The 20647-nt window shown below is 42.7% G+C and overlaps 1 protein-coding gene across 1 annotated transcript in view; it reads left to right on the forward strand.

The window, feature by feature from the left end:
* T265_04554 (hypothetical protein) overlaps positions 1-15550 on the forward strand; it is a gene marked incomplete at both ends in the record, with an annotated part of 35385 nt that extends 19835 nt beyond the window's left edge. Inside the window, 4 exons of the mRNA XM_009169318.1 lie at positions 1304-1401; positions 3428-3854; positions 11022-11429; positions 14721-15550. Of these exons, the coding sequence (XP_009167582.1) occupies positions 1304-1401; positions 3428-3854; positions 11022-11429; positions 14721-14893 (1106 nt within the window). The remainder of the gene's footprint in view (positions 1-1303; positions 1402-3427; positions 3855-11021; positions 11430-14720) is intronic.
* Positions 15551-20647: the final 5097 nt, after the last annotated feature.

A 20647-nucleotide genomic window follows, 5' to 3' on the forward strand; every position in this document is an offset into this window, starting at 1 on the left:
ATATATATATATATATTTTCTACAAGTACGGCAGTGAAGCATTGGTGTTGAACACTGATGCCATGCTGTCGTTGATGATGATGATGATGATGATATCATTACTTCTTTGATTGGCACCGATGAACAGAGTTCACATGTGAGTGAGCACGCGGACATGCTAGGTCTGTCCAGTCAATAGCAAATCATATTCACTAAGGTGAAGTTCGCCATCATGCAGCACGAAATTTTGCAAACCTGTGAATTTATAGAATCGATCTGTTTTCGATGTTTCTATGTGACTGACTAAGCAGAAAGCATGTGAGCATAGTAGTGCTATGGGTGTTCTTCTGGGTACTGTTCTAGTGCACATTCAAAGTTGATGAGAGCATAGCTAGCACAAAATCGGTCAACTGAGGTGAGCCGTCTGGAATTAACGGCCAGTTATCAAGATGGTACAACACAGCAACCTTTAATGAGCCAGAGAAACCATCCTCTCTTTCAATAGGAAATTTTTGAAGGGTAGAAAATGGCGACTGATCGCACGCCGATTCAAATGTAGTTCGGATCTCAGCAGGCAATAAATAAACAAATGGATCCAATCAAACTTTTCGTCAGAGCATCTGGTTTTGTCATTTTTCATCGACCTTACCCGAATGTATCATCAACTGTCGCAACCAAGGCGGAACAATAATATGATATAGAGGAGGAAGTTGGTGGATGATACTATGAAGTTAGTGGCTGAAATATCTGCCCAGCTAGGCCAATTTTCTGCAAACGTTCTTCACCAGTGATGTCATCAGTCAAGGGGGCAGTCATTTCGTAGTGGTGTAGTGGTGCACCTTGGATGTTGTTCTGAATTATGTGTATGCCTGACCACTGACGGACACACTACTGAACCACGGCGTATCACCAGACCATTACGCACACTGATGATGTCATCTAAATTTGCGACGAGACATTTGCAACAAGACTTCTATGTTCAGTCAATGGGATTGACCTACTGAAGAAATGCATCAAGGAAACCGGAGGCCTAATTATAAAAGACCGCAATATCCTTAAATTGAATTTATCAGTAAACGGCACTGAAATTCTGACGATTCAACGTGCTGTTTTAGTAATACACGGAATGCATACTGATTTTCTTACTGTTATGCTTAGCTAAGGATGAGTGATTGTGATTGTCACGAAACTTTGGAGCAACTGTCTGACGACCTCAGTCTTATTTTTCCTTCAGCTGAAAGTAACAATCTTATCCGACTGTTGTTCCATTTGACTGCAAACTAAATGGTTTAAAAAATGAATTAACATTTCTGACTGGTTATAGGTTGGATTGAGGATGCTGTTTCACGCCCAACTTTCGTGGAATTGCAGAGGACTTTTAACAACTTCTGCAAGACTCCGGGACGTTACTTGTACATCCAAGTAAGTATGTCTTTACGTGGCTGTCATCATCACCATCAGCGACAGTATGACATCAGTGTTCAAAACTGATGTTTTACTTAACTGTCAACATTCTATCGGACCATTTGATGTTTCGCCTAATCGCGGCTGGTATTCAATCATGCCATTCAGTTCGTTTTCCGATGCACTCGCATACATTCATTCAGGCACACCCAGTCGCCCTGGTTACTATCCAATAATGCAGGAAATCACGCTTCTCTAGGTTTTGCCTACAGTGGATTGTCTCTACTGTTCAGTAGTTCTCTATCGCTCGACCGAACACATACGGTTAAATGAATGAAATTTACAAGCAAAATGTTAATTAGCCTATCAACTTTAAACACTACTCAATCTCCAGCCCCATTGATGATCAGTTTCCTCAAAAGTCAAACCCGTAGTTGTGACCTATGACTCATCAGCAGTGATAGATGTTGAGAAAAATGATTCTCATATCTGGCCAGAAGTGTGACGTTGGACGGGTCAATGAGCTTGGTAGTATGCTTCGAAGGCAATTTAACTTGATTTAGCCCCAGTTTTCATCCCAGGTTTTCTTTTGTTGTCATTCCGAAGTGACTACTAATCCAGGGAAACGGTGAGGACTTTTGTGCCCCACAGTAATCATGGACAGATGATCATTCAATATTTCATACTATATGGACAGAAGAAATCAACCAGGTAGTGTTCGGCTCCGTGAGGCTGACGTACCTCGGGTTGTCAAATCAATCAATCCCTCAAGAAAAAATGGAAGCTTTCGGAAATCCATGTGCGAAGTCTACTCGGCCAGATTATTCTTTATCGTTTTTTCTTACTTGTATCGAACTTTACACTCTCGATCTATAATGAGCTCAAATTTCCTGCACGCCAAACATTCAGTCTCAAACTGATTTATATCGAATCCTCTACTATTTTCTAATTTGGGTAAATTATAGTCACACATCATTTGTATGGTGGCTGGAAACTAGCGCAGCTCGATCGGTCATTTTATCCATCCAGAGTTTCCTACATTTGCAGAACAGATGGATTTCCAGATCACATCACAAGACACTGACATTTACAACGATCCCACGTGATGCAGCATAACTTCCCTCATCAAAACTCATCACAGTGAAACGGTTAATGTTACACAACTACACTTGCTGTACACCTCCGTTGTCTGTGCTTTTACAAAAAGTGGGCAGAACTGACCAGGCACAAAGGTGGTGCTACTCTTAAAATGTAAAAATCTGTTCATTAGCTCCACTTTCTGAACGCAGACCAGCTGCGTTACATTACACAAAGCTCTAAAAATGTTCAACTCCACTACAAAGCATGATTCAAACCTAGGCGATATTTATTGACCAAAAATTAGGCGGTATGATGAATCTGAGCTTGCATTAAAATTATCACATCTAGTTTTAGTAGGCGTCAAACTGAACTCGATTGTCATACTCTGACGATAACCGAAATCGCACCTTTGTCTCCCTCTGGGCAGGCCACTGCCAGGGGAAACACACTGTGAAATTCGACATGTAATCGATCCCTTCAGGCGGTCGGTGTAGATGGGAACAGTCATATGAAAGGAAGGGTCCTCTCTGGCAAATGAGAAACAACCCCATTATTCTTTGTTTTTTTCAAAATCAATCCGCAACATGTTCGGTTTTATGCTCAAAAAGATCCGCTCTCATTTCAAAAAATTTAAACACTTTTATTAAAGACACCAGTTCAAAATGAACACTCCGAACATGTTAAGCAGGGGCTTTGTTCAAATAACATGCATCAATGCTAAACCAATTTCGCATCAGTTGAAGTTTTTAAAAAGTGATTCTTCATCACGCTGAAACGCTCTCAGGTAGCATAGTCCACTGGTGAAAAAATGGTATTACCGATTAACCACCTTCAGTCAAAGACGTCCACAAATCGAAAGAATTGTTTTATATAAATTCGATTTCACCATTGGTTTAATCATAACATTGTTGTTCGTTCTCCGACTTGGTGTCGAGAATTAAGGTCATATTTTCCGCACACACAGGGGGACGAATATGCGATCAAGTACCACAACAACAGCTATCTTGGATCGGCTACGTTTTCAGCTGAAACACACGAACTGAAGCCCCTGATTCACGGTCGCGGTGTACCTGACGGAAGTCCAAACACAAAAGTCAATGGCAGTGCCTGCCGTGAGGGCGATGTTGGTATACTGGACTATGCACGTCTTCATCCTTCGTGCCAGATTCACGGCAGTGGTAGTGAATACCTTCCTCAAAGCGAAGATAACCAATTGGACGCGTTTGGAAATGCTGTGGAGCCAAACGAATCTGATGCGCTTCTGCCAACCCGTAGCGCAGGGCATTCTATTTGGCCACTCAGACACCGAACACCAGCTGTAGGTGCCTCGTTTTCACCAGGAGATGCAGACCGAGCAAGCCCTCTGCGCAATACTAAATTGGAAGGCACTAGTACGTTTCCTCGTCACGATACAATCCACATATAATTTTGCTGGTTGGGCCACACTACTAATGAGTAGATATTTACTGAAAACGGGTTTCGCTATTGAATTCTCCACAAAAGTGAAAAATCCTGGTTTATGTTAATGAAACTCAGTATTCAACACATCCTCAAGTACCCAAGGTAATATTCTCTTCACTCAAATTACTCAAATCAATTCATTCTGACTTGCCAAATGTTCTTTCCGATTCCCTTCTGCTTGCTTCGAATTCTTTCCTTTGACCGTATTTCGCCTACTAGACAACCGAATAAAGAAATAAGAATAATATAACCGTAAAACAGTCTGAATTAGATTAATTTGATCAGTCTGTTAGCCAATGTTTACCACCCAGGTAGTAAAATTTCTGTTGCCGGAGCAGACATCTCGGCGTTTGATTATAATTACGGGTCTTCGAATTTGGACTGATGGACAGCTGGGATTAGCTGTCCATTAGCTGGACGACACCAAGACTAGTCTGGATTCTCTTTGGAGAGTAGACTATACAAATAGGCTGTGGGCACCTTGGCTCTCAGTGAGTTGGATTAGATGGTTCAGACCAAGCTCAGCTAACAGACCGAACCGTTGGCAGTTGTTGCCAATAATCTCACGCCTTTTACAGCAGAATCGATTAACACTGTTCACAAATTAAGTACTTGCTAGATCGTAGGCACTCACTATAGGACAATGAGTGACAACTGTTTGAATATTTCCTCGGATTTAACACGGACGAAGTGGCAAACATTAATGCTTTCTGGGTATCGTTGCCAGATGAATACATACCTAACGGTTAAAATCACAAGTGTTCTATTCTGTGTACCGAAGCAATGATTCAACAGAGAATCAACTCCTAATTGTGGCATACAGAAAGTTCATCTCAATGTGACCTACTGAACGAATTGTACTGAAGGGCACGACAAGGAAAGTATGATCATAGAAAATAGTTATTTTTATTTGAAAGGTAGAAAAGTTCGTAAACCACCACATGTTTTAATGTTTCATGGTTCTTCCGGACACCCGAATATCAGCGTCCAGGTAATAACCAAAAAAATTCCTATGGTTGCACTTCGTATGAGGAGTTATTGGAATAGTAAATAATAAATTTCTGGACGATCTTAGTCTGTTTGCTCCAACTCAAAAACACACAGTAAAATTCAGTGGTAATTCAAAATGAGCTGCATTTTTGTTCCACAGCCAGTACCAATACTGTGAAATACTACCTCCTTAGGCTGTAACAGCTGATCTGTCTTCTAGGTACTTGAGAAAACCTAATTATGGGCATCCTCACCGGGTTGCTGGTATAGACGACATGCAATCTGAAGGAAGCTTGAGGGTCTGGATACTTCCAGGTTTCTCAGGAGCAGTCGGAAATCGGACCTTTCTGTAAATAGGTAGGCTGGTTAATAGGTGGACTATCTGGAACCTAACACATGCAACCCAGTGAATTTCATGTGCACATTCTGTTGGTGGAAGCTGTTTAACCAACTGTGAGAATACCTTCCGGATCCTGCAGACCAGAAGTACGGCGCTACTACTGGAATAGCGCGTGTAAATTCCTTGTATATTTCTCTCATTGTAAGTTCTCCAGAACGCCATAGGTACTGGTGGTCGACCGGATGATCATTTATCTGTTCGCCGCATGGCCAACAACCAGTAGAGACACCCAGGCTTGCAATATTTAGGGAGGTCTCCAACACCGAAGGTTGCCTGGAGAACAATGATTTCAAAGCATGCTGTGAAACCTGTACTGTATCAGTAAGCCCGGGACGGTGTTGGTGTAACTAAATCTTACCTATGAGTTAAACTAACCATCTGAACTGGAAAATTTCGCACCACCACCAGAAGGATATACACAACAAAAATGAGCCACGAAGTCGGGCCGGTTGCAGGAAAGTCGTAAATAAACTCCTGGCCTAGCAAAATCCCACCCATGAATCGTTCGATTGTTTACCATAGTTGAATGTCGACCTTTAAGGGTTGCTTTTTGATGCCGCAGCGCTCAGGCATACGAACTTTAGCCGGATTCCATTAGATGGAGGTATATGAGGCCAGTTTCGTGATCATTGGATTAGCTGTTTTAAGCCGATGTCCTCAGGACCATGCGACGGAGGACCAGTCACGGGCAGCTGATGCTTGTTGTATCCAGTTGCCTAATGCATTCGGTATTTTTAATGCTCTTAGCTGGTCAGATTATTTATACAAACTATTTATATAGTTATCGATCACCACTGACATGAATTCGCCAGTCGATTGAAGGCTTCCAAAAAGCTCGCCTAATACGTACCACTAATATTGAGAGAACTACTAAAGCGTTCCTCGATTAAGAGATCAGCAACAGAACAAAACGTGTACCAGAAACATGATCAATTAGATGTCGACAACTCTACAGCGCATAAAACAGCACGAAACAGTACAAACCACTACTGAACTCGGAAAGCTGACACTCCACAAATGGTTGACTCGAAGTTCATGAGTGGAGTTCTACTGACAACTCAGGCGTGTGACTTACTAAAATCCGTACTTCAAAAGATGAAAACAAATCTTTAGACTCAATTTTCTTGGTAATATTGGCACAGGTCAACCTTGGCTCAGTCAGTGATTATTGATAAATGGTGTAATGGAATTGACCTTCTATCTGATGCCGTGAAAATCCCTTGTTGTTCAGTTTCCTCAAATTTCCGGTAGATTATCATGAGAAGCTCTCTGATGAGGCGAATTCCTAAAGTTGATCGTAGCAGTAAGCAAAGATTTCAAGATAGACACAACCTGAAGAACGTATATCCAAAAGGTTTTTGAATTTAGAGAACTTGGTAATAGCACAATGTAAAGAGCTGAAATCAGGATGTCTAGATTGTTTTAGTCAGGTTCGCCGAGAAACCTCTTGGTTTATCGGATACTTAAGACGTACGCAAAGGATACGTAAAGACAGCTTTACGTAAAATGACATCCCGTCCTCAAATCGACCGTTGTATCTAGTAAACTAGGAGGACAATACCGGATATTTTTTCGACAGCCCCTGAATTGGACGCCAAGAATGACGTCAGTTCCACTGGACCAGTACAAGTGCGCGGTTTCAAACATGGGTACCATTTTCCTAATTTTGACGGTGGGAATTGTCGAATCCGCCGAACCAAAATTTTGGGATTCAATTAGATACCGCAATTGCATCAAGGCATGATGAAGATTATACCCTTGTGAAACGCCACACTTCGTTTCCATGTTTCACAGTTTAAAAACTGAACCGAATCATTTCGGACGTACGTTTTACTGAAGTCTCCTTCAGGCGCCATCCTAGTCAGCAGCTCACCATGTTGCATCGAAAATACTGCTTTCTTCGGGCTTACAAGGCACACTAAGTTCACCTTACGGTAAAATATCAAAGAAATGCTCATCTTTTTGCTCTATATAATATAAACTTTGGATTACGATAGGTTCTAACATGCTTTAAACGGTCCCCTTAAGAGTCTGTGTACTCAAATATGAGACGCGCTATGGGGAAACCAATGAGGAACTAAACCATTCCATGGAAGTATAGAGCCAAGAGCAGTCTACCAGATAAATCCAATCAGCCGAGCAGATCTGCATCTTTAGGGCGCTGTGTACATTTATTCATTCTCCAAAAGGACGGAACTCAGGTATTGTCAAAGAATCAGACCCATGACTGTAATTCTGCTGCACGGTCTACAGGGTGATTTCTGATCACCAATCCACTTTCTTTCAAAACAGTTGCTGTCTGCTGAAGCTTGATAAGAAAATGTCGCAAATATAGTGCTCAATGCGTCTTTTCCAAGGGAGAGTGTGCTCTTCTAGAGGGGCGTCACTGCACCAGGAATTTTATTGCACAAAGCCTCATATGGGTTTCTAAAGCGGTCGAGGAAAAATTGCTTATTCCAGATTTTTTAAACAGTGGATAGCATCTTAAAAAGTTTGTCAGGAACGGTAGTGCAAAACAAAGAAATCTTCTAAAGTTTCTGTTGATAATCAAACTATAAAACATTTCCTTCTGACGGTCGTCAGCCAAATTAGTGGGAACTCTGTTCACGCTCAAAAAGCAGGGTACTGATTAGAGAACTTTATTGTTCACCGTGGTACTTTTGCGCAAAAAACGCTCTCTTTCGGAGCTAACTATCTACAAATACTGTCTTGAAGAAAGTCTTGTATGAACTGCGTTGAGACTCCTCGATAATTCACAACCAGGTCGCCCTTTTTGGCGCCTATCAGGTAGATACAGTCCCAGTGTTTCGTCGACTTTATGTTCCGTTCGAACTAATTGTCTAAACCCATCAAATTTCGGTTCAGATGAGACACTGGCCGTTTAATAGTTTTCAGCAACCCTGTGAATATTGTATTACGTCGCACTTAATTAAACGAATATTTCTCCACCTGGTGATGTATGGTAGCCGTTGCTTGACCGATCTGTTCCTTTCGACCGCAAATAACGATCATATTTAAATCCATAAATCAACCGAATTGTGAAGGTCAGTGCTCCGTGCGACTCATCACGGTCAGGTAAAACGTAAACAAGCTGTCCGGTTCATCGTATAACAAAAGACCACTAAATTGGCTGTGTGTAGTCAGGATCGAATTTTACCCTTGCCATTCGAAACCTGCTCCATTTTTGTGCTATTCCACTCGGAAGTTTAGCACCATCAAATAGTGTTTGTTTGCTCACAATCGAGTAAGACGTAGACATGTCAGTGATGCAGTTGGTTGAAGCATAACATACAATGGTTGTCTAAATACTTCAGTTCAAAACAGTTTACCAGAACATCAGCGAACACCATTTTGTGTAATAATAATAATGATAATAATAATAATATTAACCATAATAATAATTGCATGATGACCAACGTTAGTTGCTCAGTGTTAATTGACAAATAGAGCTGATTGGCAGGTTCAAATTTCACGTTATCTTTCATTAGGATTCAATTAAAAGTAACAATGAGGCGCAGTCCCTTGTAGATAACAGACACAGTGACGAAGTTAAAAAATGAGTGAATACTTATACAAGGAAATCAACGAAATGTCAAGTGACCACGCGTTTTGTGGTATAAACTTCTGAGTAAATCGGATTAGGGGTAACGTCAGAGTATGTGTGTGAACCCCTCAAAGCTATACAGAATACTTCCAGCGCGCAGAAAATCAAGGTTAAGTAAAACTACCTGAGGCCCCGGTAGCATTTCTTGACCGCTTGTAAGGGAGAAATTAACTATTGACGAAAATGTTTGCTTTCTCCATCTTCTCTTTCGGTCACTACAGTTCGGGGCTTACAACACTTTTTGTGAACAATCTATACGAGTACATTAGGGATAAAGGTGACGGTCCACGCTCATAGTATGATAGTCTTAGTTCCAACTGCTGATTTATAACAGAATACATACGGAGCGGATAAGCGATAGTATGTAGGAGCATAACCTATTTTGTCTTACAACCGGGGCGATGAATTCAATTTTTTTTAATTCAAGGTTAATTCAAGGTTTAATGGTTTAAAAAGCAATTAACTTTACAACGACCATAGGGTAAACGTATATACACAAAGGGACGCAAAAATATGCGTAATGTTTACTGAGTATCACATGGAATTAAACAGTTCCAGATTTGGTTTGGACGTAAGATATGCATCTAAATTGTTCTTGAAAATGGTTAAACTCGGCGAATGTACAACCTTTGGAGGTAGGGAGTTCCAAATGAAACATAGACGTGACGCAAAAAAGTTTCGTCGACAGTTCACCCTCGAGTGAGGTACCGCGAGCGAAAATCATGCCTCCTGACCGTTCGTGTTCGACGTCGGACAAAAAGGTCTTCCAGCGGATGATTAGGTGTCTTCAGTATATTATATGTTAGAATTAGGTCTCCCCTGATGCGCCGATAGTAGAAGTCTGATAGGTTGAGACTGGCAATCCTGTCTTCGTATGGTTTATTTTACTACTATACTATACTATACTATCAGCGTACTGGCCTCTCATTTAGCTGACGCAAGTCAAGTACTCAGTCCTAGCTCAACTTTCCGAATACCGCACCAAAAGCCGAGTCGCCTACCAATGCGAATTTCCGGCTACAATTCAGACACAATCAGGATTCGTTCTTACTACCCAATCTGTGCACATAGTAAGCGTTCTTCCGCGTACTGAATCTTCCACGGTCTGCTCAGGTGGTAGCTGACCACTCAGGCGAAGTGCTCGTGACATAAGCTGTTTTCATAATTCTGCCTATACCCTCTGCTTTATTCTTGTTTTAATTGTATAAGTCGCTTGCACTTGGTGTCATAGTCCTTAGATCTGTGTTGACCGGAGGAAGACATCGCGAAAATCCTAGTGTTCTCCGATGAATCCTACTAAATGTCCTACGAAGGAGCAATCAACGTCAATGGATATCGCCTTAAATAATTCATTGGTGTATCTTCAATAGTTTAGTACATTTGGAAGAAGTTCCAGAAGCAGTGAGAGGCGGATGGGAACTGGGGGGAACAGATGAATCAGCCAAAGATAAGCTTGTTGTAGGTATTCTCAATGTATCCAGTCGGTCTCAACACAATCTTTGGTCAGTCTTTCATTTCGACGGTTTGCTTTTCTTCTCCTTTTATGTGTCGTAATTGGCTTCCGCAATACTCCCCTGCAACAGCAGTAGATGTTTTTGATTATCCGCTTCTCGTTCAATATCTACCGGTGCGATAAGTTAGAAATCATGTGCACCAAAGGGGGCTGTGTCCTTACCCATTACCATTTGTCAATTTGTAGGAAAACTAAGTCGCCAATGGAAAGTGTCTTGTTTTAATATATTGAAAGTGATCAGCTGTTAATTAGCGCCGAAGATGAATTGGTGGTAATTTGTGTTAGATGCACTGTGAGACCCATGTTATCCATTTGTATTTTTGATTTTTTTACTATGGTTATTATGTCCACCTACTCATTGCATTCCAGCTTATTAGATAAGATGATTACAAACCGAAATTCTCGATTAGAACTTGGCAAGAGAAGGCTAATCGCAAGTTGCAGTTTTCTTCAGCCCACAAGTTTACGGGAATTACATCGATCGCTTATTTGGAACTGTGTACTACAATAGCCTCACTCGCACTAGGGGTGCGAGTGCTTTATGCGGCACTAAATAACGGAAAATTGTTTTTCGCTTTCGATTTTGTCAGACATTGATCGTACCGTGAACAGAGCGCCATTAGCATCCCGTGAGGACTCCTGGCTCGCCGATGCCCCTGGCTCTCCTGCATGGCGGTCTGCGCGAAACGTTGAGCCAGGTAGGGCAACGATGACAGGTAATGCACCTCACCCCGGACGTTCAGCTGGAATACACAGTATGACACCGCAGTCCACGCCATCGCCGTACGGACCAGGTCGCGGATTCTCAATGACACCGATGGGAGCGACTGCAAATAATGAAACGAATTTCCAGTTCCCAACTACCGGTATGCCTTCTGCCATGCTAGAAGGTTACTTAGAGCCGAATACCGATCGGTTTGCGAATGAACCCACAAGAACTCCCTCCGGAGCTTCAAATCCCAACCAGCCGGACACTCGTCGTCCAGTCGTAGTTGAAGGTACTTATAGTCTAATATTGTTTCACGCTATCTTGGGCTATATCATATCGTTGGTTATGTGATCTACTCATTAATCTCAGAAGTAAAATGGCACCAAGGATATAACATGCCTTGTAACTGGAAGAACTAACTTGACTGTTGGTAATGGGTACCCAGCCTAAACTAAGACTAGTAGCTACCGTTAGCAAAATGCTGCCTGTTTACCGTGGGTGACTGATTCTAAAAATGGATTGTCTGCTTCACTAAGTGTGGTGGAACAGAATACTGCAATTGGGGTCACTTCCACATCTACGGCAGACAGAAGGATCTAGTGTGTGAAGGTGTAAACTTAAGAAGCACGCAGCCAATTGAATACTTTGAAAGTTTCGGGCTAATGAATGTTTGCTGTTGATAACATTATGATACCTAAGCATAAGCAACGTTAGCACAACGCAGCATACTTATTTCAGCACTAGATATTTTGATGTGATCGTTGTGCGCAGTTCGGTTGGTTGTATGGAGTCATAATTTGAGTTCATTTGACAGCTCAGCTTGTTTCTAACGGAACTATGAAGCTCAGCAAACAACTCCACCACCAATGGAGTTCATTTTTTGCACGCCCCTGGTAATGTCCTGAAACTGAACCTAGTCAGTACTATAAGATACGAAACAAGTTCCGAATATTAATAGATGGTTACGAGATTTGCAGAATTCGCGCTCATATCACTCTTGTTTGGACAGTCGTCCTCCTGTCCCGGCCCAATCATTCCGGTGAATCCGAATCAAGGGGAAGACATCGACTCGGCTCTTGTTTGACAGTCGTCCTCCTGTCCCGGCCCAATCATTCCGGTGAATCCGAATCAAGGGGAAGACATCGACTCGAATTTCGCTCATTAGCAGTGCATACTGTTGGTCGTGCTATGAATTGAACTCCGCACATCTTGCATGCGAGGCGAGCCTGGGTTGCTACTCTACCAACGCATGCTGGATGCAACTAGATTTTCAAGTCTGAATGGGCGAACGTGTCCACGCCGCACATCTTGCGAGGCGAGCCTGGGTTGCTACTCTACCAACGCATGCTGGATGCAACTAGATTTTCAAGTCTGAATGGGCGAACGTGTCCACGCATGAGTGATGTGACGACCTAGTAACTTTCTTGGTTTTGTTGATCGATTCGCCCCCCCCCCTATCAGGAATTCCCAATCCAGGGTGTGCCACAGACCCTTGGAACCTTCTGGGCAATTTTCACGTTAGTTGTAGGTGGTTGGGGGAGTTGTATAATCCCCGTTGCCGAATATTTTCAAAGACGCTTGTTATTCGACTGGTTGCTAATACTCATCAAAACTGTGAGCTAACATGATTATTCAACAATCCCAACAGTGGTAGCCGTGGAATGAGGAATATCAGGACAATTACCCGAGAAAATTTGTCAAAATAATTACGTAGGACAGTTGTCTTCCGAACAAATCCACATCGTAACCAAACTGAAACTAACTACCACTGATAGGTGAACGAGTACGAACTTATTCTTTCATCACTAAACTAGCTGGCCCTGTTAGAAAGTCCAAGATGTTAAGGTACTCATAGTCTTCAACAATCCCATGGTGGGTTGATATCGTGATAAGCACCTAGTGTGCGTGAGCGACATGTGTCTTCAACGTAATACACTACCCATAATGTTGCTGAAAACTCTTCGACAGCCCACGAGTGATTCCGCCCTTCTTGGGGCTCATCAAGTGGACGCAATCCCCGAGTTTCCGTCAAAATCAACATCATAAACGAAAGATTCAGCTTGGTTCCGAGTGAGTCTCCCGTCAAAACCAAATTGGCATGCACATGAGTGTATTCGGCATCTGTCTTCATCTAACAGTTAAGTTACGAGCGGACTAATTTAAGTACGAATGAGATTATTTGACATTCGGTTTGGACAATCGCTCGGTTGCTTCCGCACCACTTAGGCTTCAGGATGAACTTACGGAATGTTAGAGCTGAGGCTAACATTGCACTGTATTCGACATGTGAATACTCTTCATTTGGTCGTTAGATTGTAGACGTATAGTTGAGGTAAACAACAAACGTGTTCAATGACACTCCAAGCCAGCAACATCTGATTCAAAACGAAATTTTCTGTAGAGTTTTAATATATGTAATCCTTCGGTCTGGTGCAACAGTGCGAAGGTAGGTGATAGGGATCCCTCTGTGCCTCCGGGCAACCGTGGATCCAGCTCAATATAAGACATGGTAAGAATGAGGCTGGAATTCCATATTTTACCACTTTGTCTTTGGAATGCGCTGCTCCCTCCAATTCGATATATCCGCCTTTGACTTTGAAGTCTTAGGATAAGAATTGAGCAAATCGGCAATAATTAATGTTTGGAGTGACTTGGATGCGCACAGCCATACATGTAATCGGGTTACATGGTTATCTTGAAGAGACCGAAAGTTAGGATAGTTGAACGGGACGACCCAATTTTTCACAGTGGCGCAATCCAGAGTTGGCTTCCCTTCTGTCGACTGGACCTTCACGTGAACGAGGCCCTGCAATGTTTGTTAGCGTCGTAGAAGTACAGAGTAAACACTTAAACCCACAATTCTGAAGAAAGGAGAGTCATTTGAAAATGCTATTCACCAACTCAGAATTATAACGAAGTGCTTTGAGGGAAGGACGAGATTTATCGATGTCAGCCCTGAGCAGAGAGCAGTACAGAGTACCTACAACTTTCCCGTGCCCATTTTTAGCGTTACTTCACTTCATCTAAGAAGTAGGACATGCATCAGCTGAAAAATCCATTAAATCTGGTCTACTGGACTAATCAGGAAAGCGACGGATAATCAGATAATTCTATCCAGTGGTATATGCATTACCTTAGAGCACTTTTCAGGATCCTAGAATAGGAATCATACGTCATTTGTGAACTATAGGCCACTCAACACGCTTCAAACAGAATGGCGTGCAGAATAAAGGCACCAAAATAAATAAAGTGATATCAGATGAGCCGAGACGTTTTCAGTTTGTGGAAAGGTTGGGATAGCTGGCTGGGATGTCCATTAATATAGCCTCAAGTTTCTCCATCATGTAAACTGGATTTGCGCAGCTGAATTTGGTGTTTTTCTCCAGTTAGGAACCATAAGTAGTACTGCTTCTGCTACTCGATCATCGGCTGTTGTGGTGGTTCAATTAACCCTGTAACTATTTGGTCGGTACTGGTATGCTTGCAGAGACACATGTAATCTCTCTGACTTCTTACCAAAAGATTCTTTTCATCGGCACATATGTTGTCTACCGATATTTGCTGCGCTCCACATTTTCAGATGAATATCTGACACCGAAAACCCAACAAACGCAACCAACACCCTCCACCATCAGCGACTTCGGTATCAGCAATTTGGAATATTTTATGCAACCCTATATGCCATCCGATGATCAATCACACTCGTCCGCAAATGAGAATGCAACGCCTGAAACGAAAAAACTACCTGAGTAGTCAGATTCATTCTTTATTTACATTCTACATTGCCTGCCTTACGTTCCTTCAGCGCGCATCCATATATTCGTCCTCCCTTACCATCAGTGCTTTATAAGATAGAAACCACGAAGGCAAACATTTGCAATCTTTATCCACAAGACCACACCATGTGATGTACTTCTGTGTGCTCTTCTTCCTGTGCTCCCTTCTCCGAGGAGCACTTCCAGATCAGCGGAGAACGACTTCAATGTCTCACACTGTTCCACTCTTATGTTACAGACCTCAGTGCCAGGAAACAAGTACCGGGTCAACGCCTGCGACACATATTCATGTGCCCGATTCTCGTTTTTTTGATTAAAATGCATTTATCCCCAGTAATTTATTTCCCCGACTGCTTTGCTGTGTCCTTTTGAACTAACATACTGCGTCACTTTCACCGTGTACATACATGTAATTCCCGTTGAACTTTTATTTCCGGAACACGAATGCCTGGTCACATTTTGATACCGCCAGTGTCTACATCATGATACATTCTTGTCACTTTCAGTTCCCCGCTTACCAGCATCTACCTTGCAGTTGATTTTTTTTACTTCCGGCCGTTCGTCACGATGTAAAAGTAATGACTACGTTTGCGTCTAAAGGTCTCACATGAGCCAAGCTACAACGAGATATTTTCCTCGATTTTTTTCAGCCGCCTCCACGATTGGTTGTTGAGTTCCCGAAACAGGAGCACTAGAAGCGTGGGTCGCTTCAGGATCCTTTGTACCGTGAATAAGGGGTTAATCTTACCAGCACTACCTTGCAGTTGATTTTTTTTACTTCCGGCCGTTCGTCACGATGTAAAAGTAATGACTACGTTTGCGTCTAAAGGTCTCACATGAGCCAAGCTACAACGAGATATTTTCCTCGATTTTTTTCAGCCGCCTCCACGATTGGTTGTTGAGTTCCCGAAACAGGAGCACTAGAAGCGTGGGTCGCTTCAGGATCCTTTGTACCGTGAATAAGGGGTTAATGGATTTAAATTCCCGTGGGAATATGACTACCATTCTAGCCTATCCACGTTTTGTTGTACTAGTTAGGCCTCGTCTGCCCTAGATGCAGAATCGAATTCAGCTCCTTCTATCAACAGAGTAACTCAACTTTGTACGTTGACGACAGCGAAAATCAGGTTTCTACATATTGCACAATCGGATTCGCGGAAATAAACCTAACTCTTCTCAGGACTTGTACAACAAAGCTGCGCATCCCTCGTTTGATATTTCCAGTTACTCAGTTCATTATGAGTAGTATAAATAACAACGCCAACAACGCATTGCTGGGAGCCTAGAGGCGGATAGCGAAAATGCGACCAACTATGCATAACACTCCTTCGACGCTAAAGTACTGGCGAGCGATTTACCATTCCAGATCTAGGAACCTTCTTGTCTTAGCTCAAATACTTGGTAAAAGAAACTGGTAGGAACCTCGATGGTCGATTGTTGAACGCAAATAAGAATCAGGTATTTTCGGCACCAGGTGAAACTATATCGAAAATCCAGTCCAATCAATCGGGAGAACATCCTCCAAAGCATGTATATAAGTGGCTTACAATTGCACACTTTCAGCAGCACATGAAGGGTTAAAACTTAAAGAGCAGAAGTGATTACCCCAAGAACCGGAGGGCCAATAGGGTGTTGTTGCGGTGGTTGACTAGCTGTCTTCATGTAGAACAAAAAACGGGTAAGTTTCATGGTACATCCATGGTACAAATAAGACATTGGCATGAGAACTAAAGCTTTCACCCTCTCGTGGTGGTCGGACTTCTATGCTGCAATGATCCAGCAGGCTATACTGGCTGGAACTCAATTTCTTAAGGTTCAGCCGCACCAGGGAGGCTAACGGGGAGCAGCCCGATGAAGAGCAGCGAGTCCACTTACTGTGATTAATCGTACGAAGTAATCTGGAGGTAAAGTCCTAGTACTCTCTGCAATCGGAATGTGAAGACACTAAAACGTTCCCCCCAGGTGACCAGCATGTCCATATTCATGGAAGTGCATTAGATCTCAAAGAACGTATCGCTCTCGCGTTTTCGAGGACTGTGGTGATGCAAACTTGATCCGATCTTGTACTTACGTCCATGATTTATATACTCGGACACACAGCGGTAAAGCAAATATGGCACAAGTAATTATTGAAATAGCCTTAAAATACATAACAGAATAAGCGATATTCGGCCAAAAATTTCAGTCGCGCGAAGGCCTTCGCGTTGGCGGAAAGGGCTAGGACCCATTGGACAGTATTTTCACTGTGTCCTATGGACCACATCTGCCGATTAGTTTATGCACCTGGCCCGTTCGATTCAGCCCACGAATTCTGGATCTAAGCAACCGCTGACTAAACTGATCAGTGAACTTCTGGCAGAAGTTCCGGTCCGGCTGGTCATCAACTCACAGTAACGGAATTGAAGCACAGATGAAGACGACATTCTCACGGGACTACACGATTGCATGTAAGCCCACCATGTCTCTTCCCTCTGACTGTACAGAACGTACAAAAGCGGAAGTCATTACTCTTCATGGGGTAAAAAGGTGAACGAAAAAAGGGTTCCGTTGTAACTGGAACGAATTTCTTACAACGCAACTGTCCTGCGTCGTCAAGTTTATGATGAACGGTCCTGGTGGTTCATCGGCCTGATTTCCAAAAAATCAGGACGACACGGAACACAGATCTGTTATCTTCTTGCGCCTCCATCGGAATATTGATTTTAGGTTGCAGTATATTCAACCCAGTATCTTTTCTGTACGGTCAGAGTTCCTACACATCAAAAATTAACTCACGTATCGCTTGGAATAACGTAATCTGTCACTCAGCACTCTAATTTCCAGAGTCTTCAGCAACCGTAGAGCCTATGGGACTGTTGGCTGCAGTTGTCTGTACAATCGACCGTCAAAGGTTCTTTGTGCACCTGTGCTATATTTACATACATCATCTTTATTCTAATTAATCACCGGCCTGACAATTACCAACCCATGGACTTCGAACTCCGATGAATATTTACCGTACGGATCCCAAAATCCTGACTCGCAAGAGCACTTTCGTCATTATTGATCTTCGTCAATGCTTTGAAATATTAACCCAGCATTAGTTGTTCGCTGCTAAGTTTGGCAGAAGCCTGGAAGGCCAGTGGAACAATAAAGTGACGATTGCAGCAGCTAAAAACTCCGATTCCGTCCCAATAATTTGGCAGTATATCCTTGGACCTCACCAAAAGGATAGACAAGACTAATTAAACTTTTGTAAATTGTCACTTCGAAACAAAAGGTATTCTAGGCAAGAGTGATTCACCTCAGATAAGACAATTAAAAGCTCGAAAAAGCTAAAAACATCTTCAAATCTTTAGTCCGAAAAGATTCGTCCCAAATAGACAAATGACAGACAGTCACGGTAGACAATATTCCACCATTACTACATACTGCTGCCTAACCACGAAAATCAGATACCCACTCTGTAGTTCACCAACAAACAAACACGTGACGTGAAAGCCAATTAAGGCCAACATGGCATGTCCACTGAACAAGGACACATCAGCTGTAGTATCCCAACAGAACCACGATTAAACTCGTGTCGCAGGCGAAGAGGCACTCCCTCCATGCGAACATTTCGTACACCTTGCTAATCTGATTTCTCACTTTCTCAAATGTGCTCGTCACTGTGAAAGTTTGGACGCAAGGGCTTTGGCTAATGAATGTATTTGCATTTATTTACCTAGCTGATATTGATGGGAAATTCGACGACAGGCCGATGCAGAATTTTCCCATATACATCGTGGGTACTGAACACATTAGCCATGAAACAAAACGTGCTCTAATAGCCTATTGGGTTTCCGGTCACAGAATGAGTCCCTTTCCAAGAACTAGTGATCTTTTAGGGGAAACATTGAAAACACCGCGATCTGTTATTTGACACCCACCTACCAACGTCCAGAACACTTGGAAAGTAGTGAATAGGTAAGGAAGGTAAGGTCAGTTAAACCGAGTTCTACCCGATCCTGTGATCTTAGGCGACAACCACCCAATCAGCGTTCCGGAACTGAGGGATACTATGCAAAATGAAAATGTTGCGCGGAACTACCACTGGCAGCCGAAAAAACAGTATTATAGTCATGTCACACAATAGTCTGGATCCGTTTTTAGCATAGGTCAAGGCGCTTCCTAGGCCACCGGATTACACCAGCATCCCTCAGAGGGCTGAACCAACGTGTCCTTGCCTCCAAGCCGGTGTTGCCAAAAAGCACCAACAACAGCTGTGTACTTCCTTTCCCCCGGTCAAACTATTCCCTTGTCTGCTGCTGTTTACTGCGTCTGCCTCATAGACTCGATATGCATTTGTAATCCCTCATGAACTTTTAACCCTTGACTTGTCGAACCAATTAGGTCAGCCATTCTTTACGCGCGCTTTTTGACCATTTTGCGTTACGTGTTGTACCCAGGCGTGCGTCGCAAACTGAGATCGATTTGCCATCTCCTCCGGGCTTTCTTTGAACTTGCACTACTTTGTGCAACAGTTTAGCCGGAAACCCCCATAATTCGAGGTTTGTACCCCTTTTGTTACGTATTCTATACATGTAGTACCGCACCTTTTGATAAGTCTCAAGAATCTACAATTTCTGGCTTGTGATTTTTCGCGTCACCCAATTGGGCTTTCCTATATACGTCGAAGTATCCTACAAGCTGACTTGAAAATCAGACTGTTAGATCCGGGGGCTGGTGCTTGCGAAACAAATTACACAGCTTCACGCTTCTTATGAGTCAGACCTTTGGGCCAACAACCAGAGGTAGTATCTCAAACAATATCCTTTCTGCATGGGCAATCAAGAACAAGCAGACACCCTTACAGCTCTTCGCCCAACACCCACCATCCACAACCGACATGTTCGTTGTTGTCTTTAACGAAATTAAGTAAACGTGAGGGCTTTACGGAAGGCCAGATTCTGAGCGACCTTCGAAGGGTCATTGCTGGATAAGATTATTTCCAAAATCGAAACAAATCTAAAAACGGAGATGTCTTCAACCCATTTACCCCTACAGTTTCGCAAAAACGGATGTCAAGTTTTTGTATGACTACACTTATTCGGGTTTCCCGATGCGCTAACCCGGAACCAATGCTTTTGAACTAACTTGAAGAATATCAGATAGCCCATAAAAGTTATCAGCACCATTAACAGATAAGTAGGAAATCAACTGAAGGCACTCCCGGAAAGCGAACGTTCCATCGGTAGCACATATATAACCTGAACTTTTAGCGCCTTGTGTGCACTGACTGACAGTCAAAATGAACCGTTCGTTCCAATCCTAATTCTCGGTCAACGGCTGAACTGAGGTTGCTGTTTTACTTCATCTAGAGTATTCAGGCAGTAGTTGTGTAACAATATGTCCTTCCTATACGCCAGACAGTGAATGCCTATTGTTGCCTTGGATTAAAATCGGACGTTGACACGGGGAGGGGAGGTTGAAAACTATCAAATTGCTAATGCCTGAAAGATATTCGCCTTCGTTTCAATTCGATATCATAGACTTGGACGTCAGTCCGGTACATTGGTGGAGAATCGAACTAAATTTCATCCGCAGCATATCCCTTCTGCCCATCAACACATCAGTCAGTGTAACATGTTTCACCTGCGATTGCAGCACCTGAATATAAATAAATTCAGGTGAGAAATGGGATATTTAGTTACGTGTTTTCGTCTACGTTAAAAACAACCATCCGGAAGAGGTCAGACTATCATCAGACATG

The sequence above is a fragment of the Opisthorchis viverrini genome (assembly GCF_000715545.1).
Source record: "Opisthorchis viverrini unplaced genomic scaffold opera_v5_75, whole genome shotgun sequence".
NCBI lineage: Eukaryota > Metazoa > Platyhelminthes > Trematoda > Opisthorchiida > Opisthorchiidae > Opisthorchis > Opisthorchis viverrini.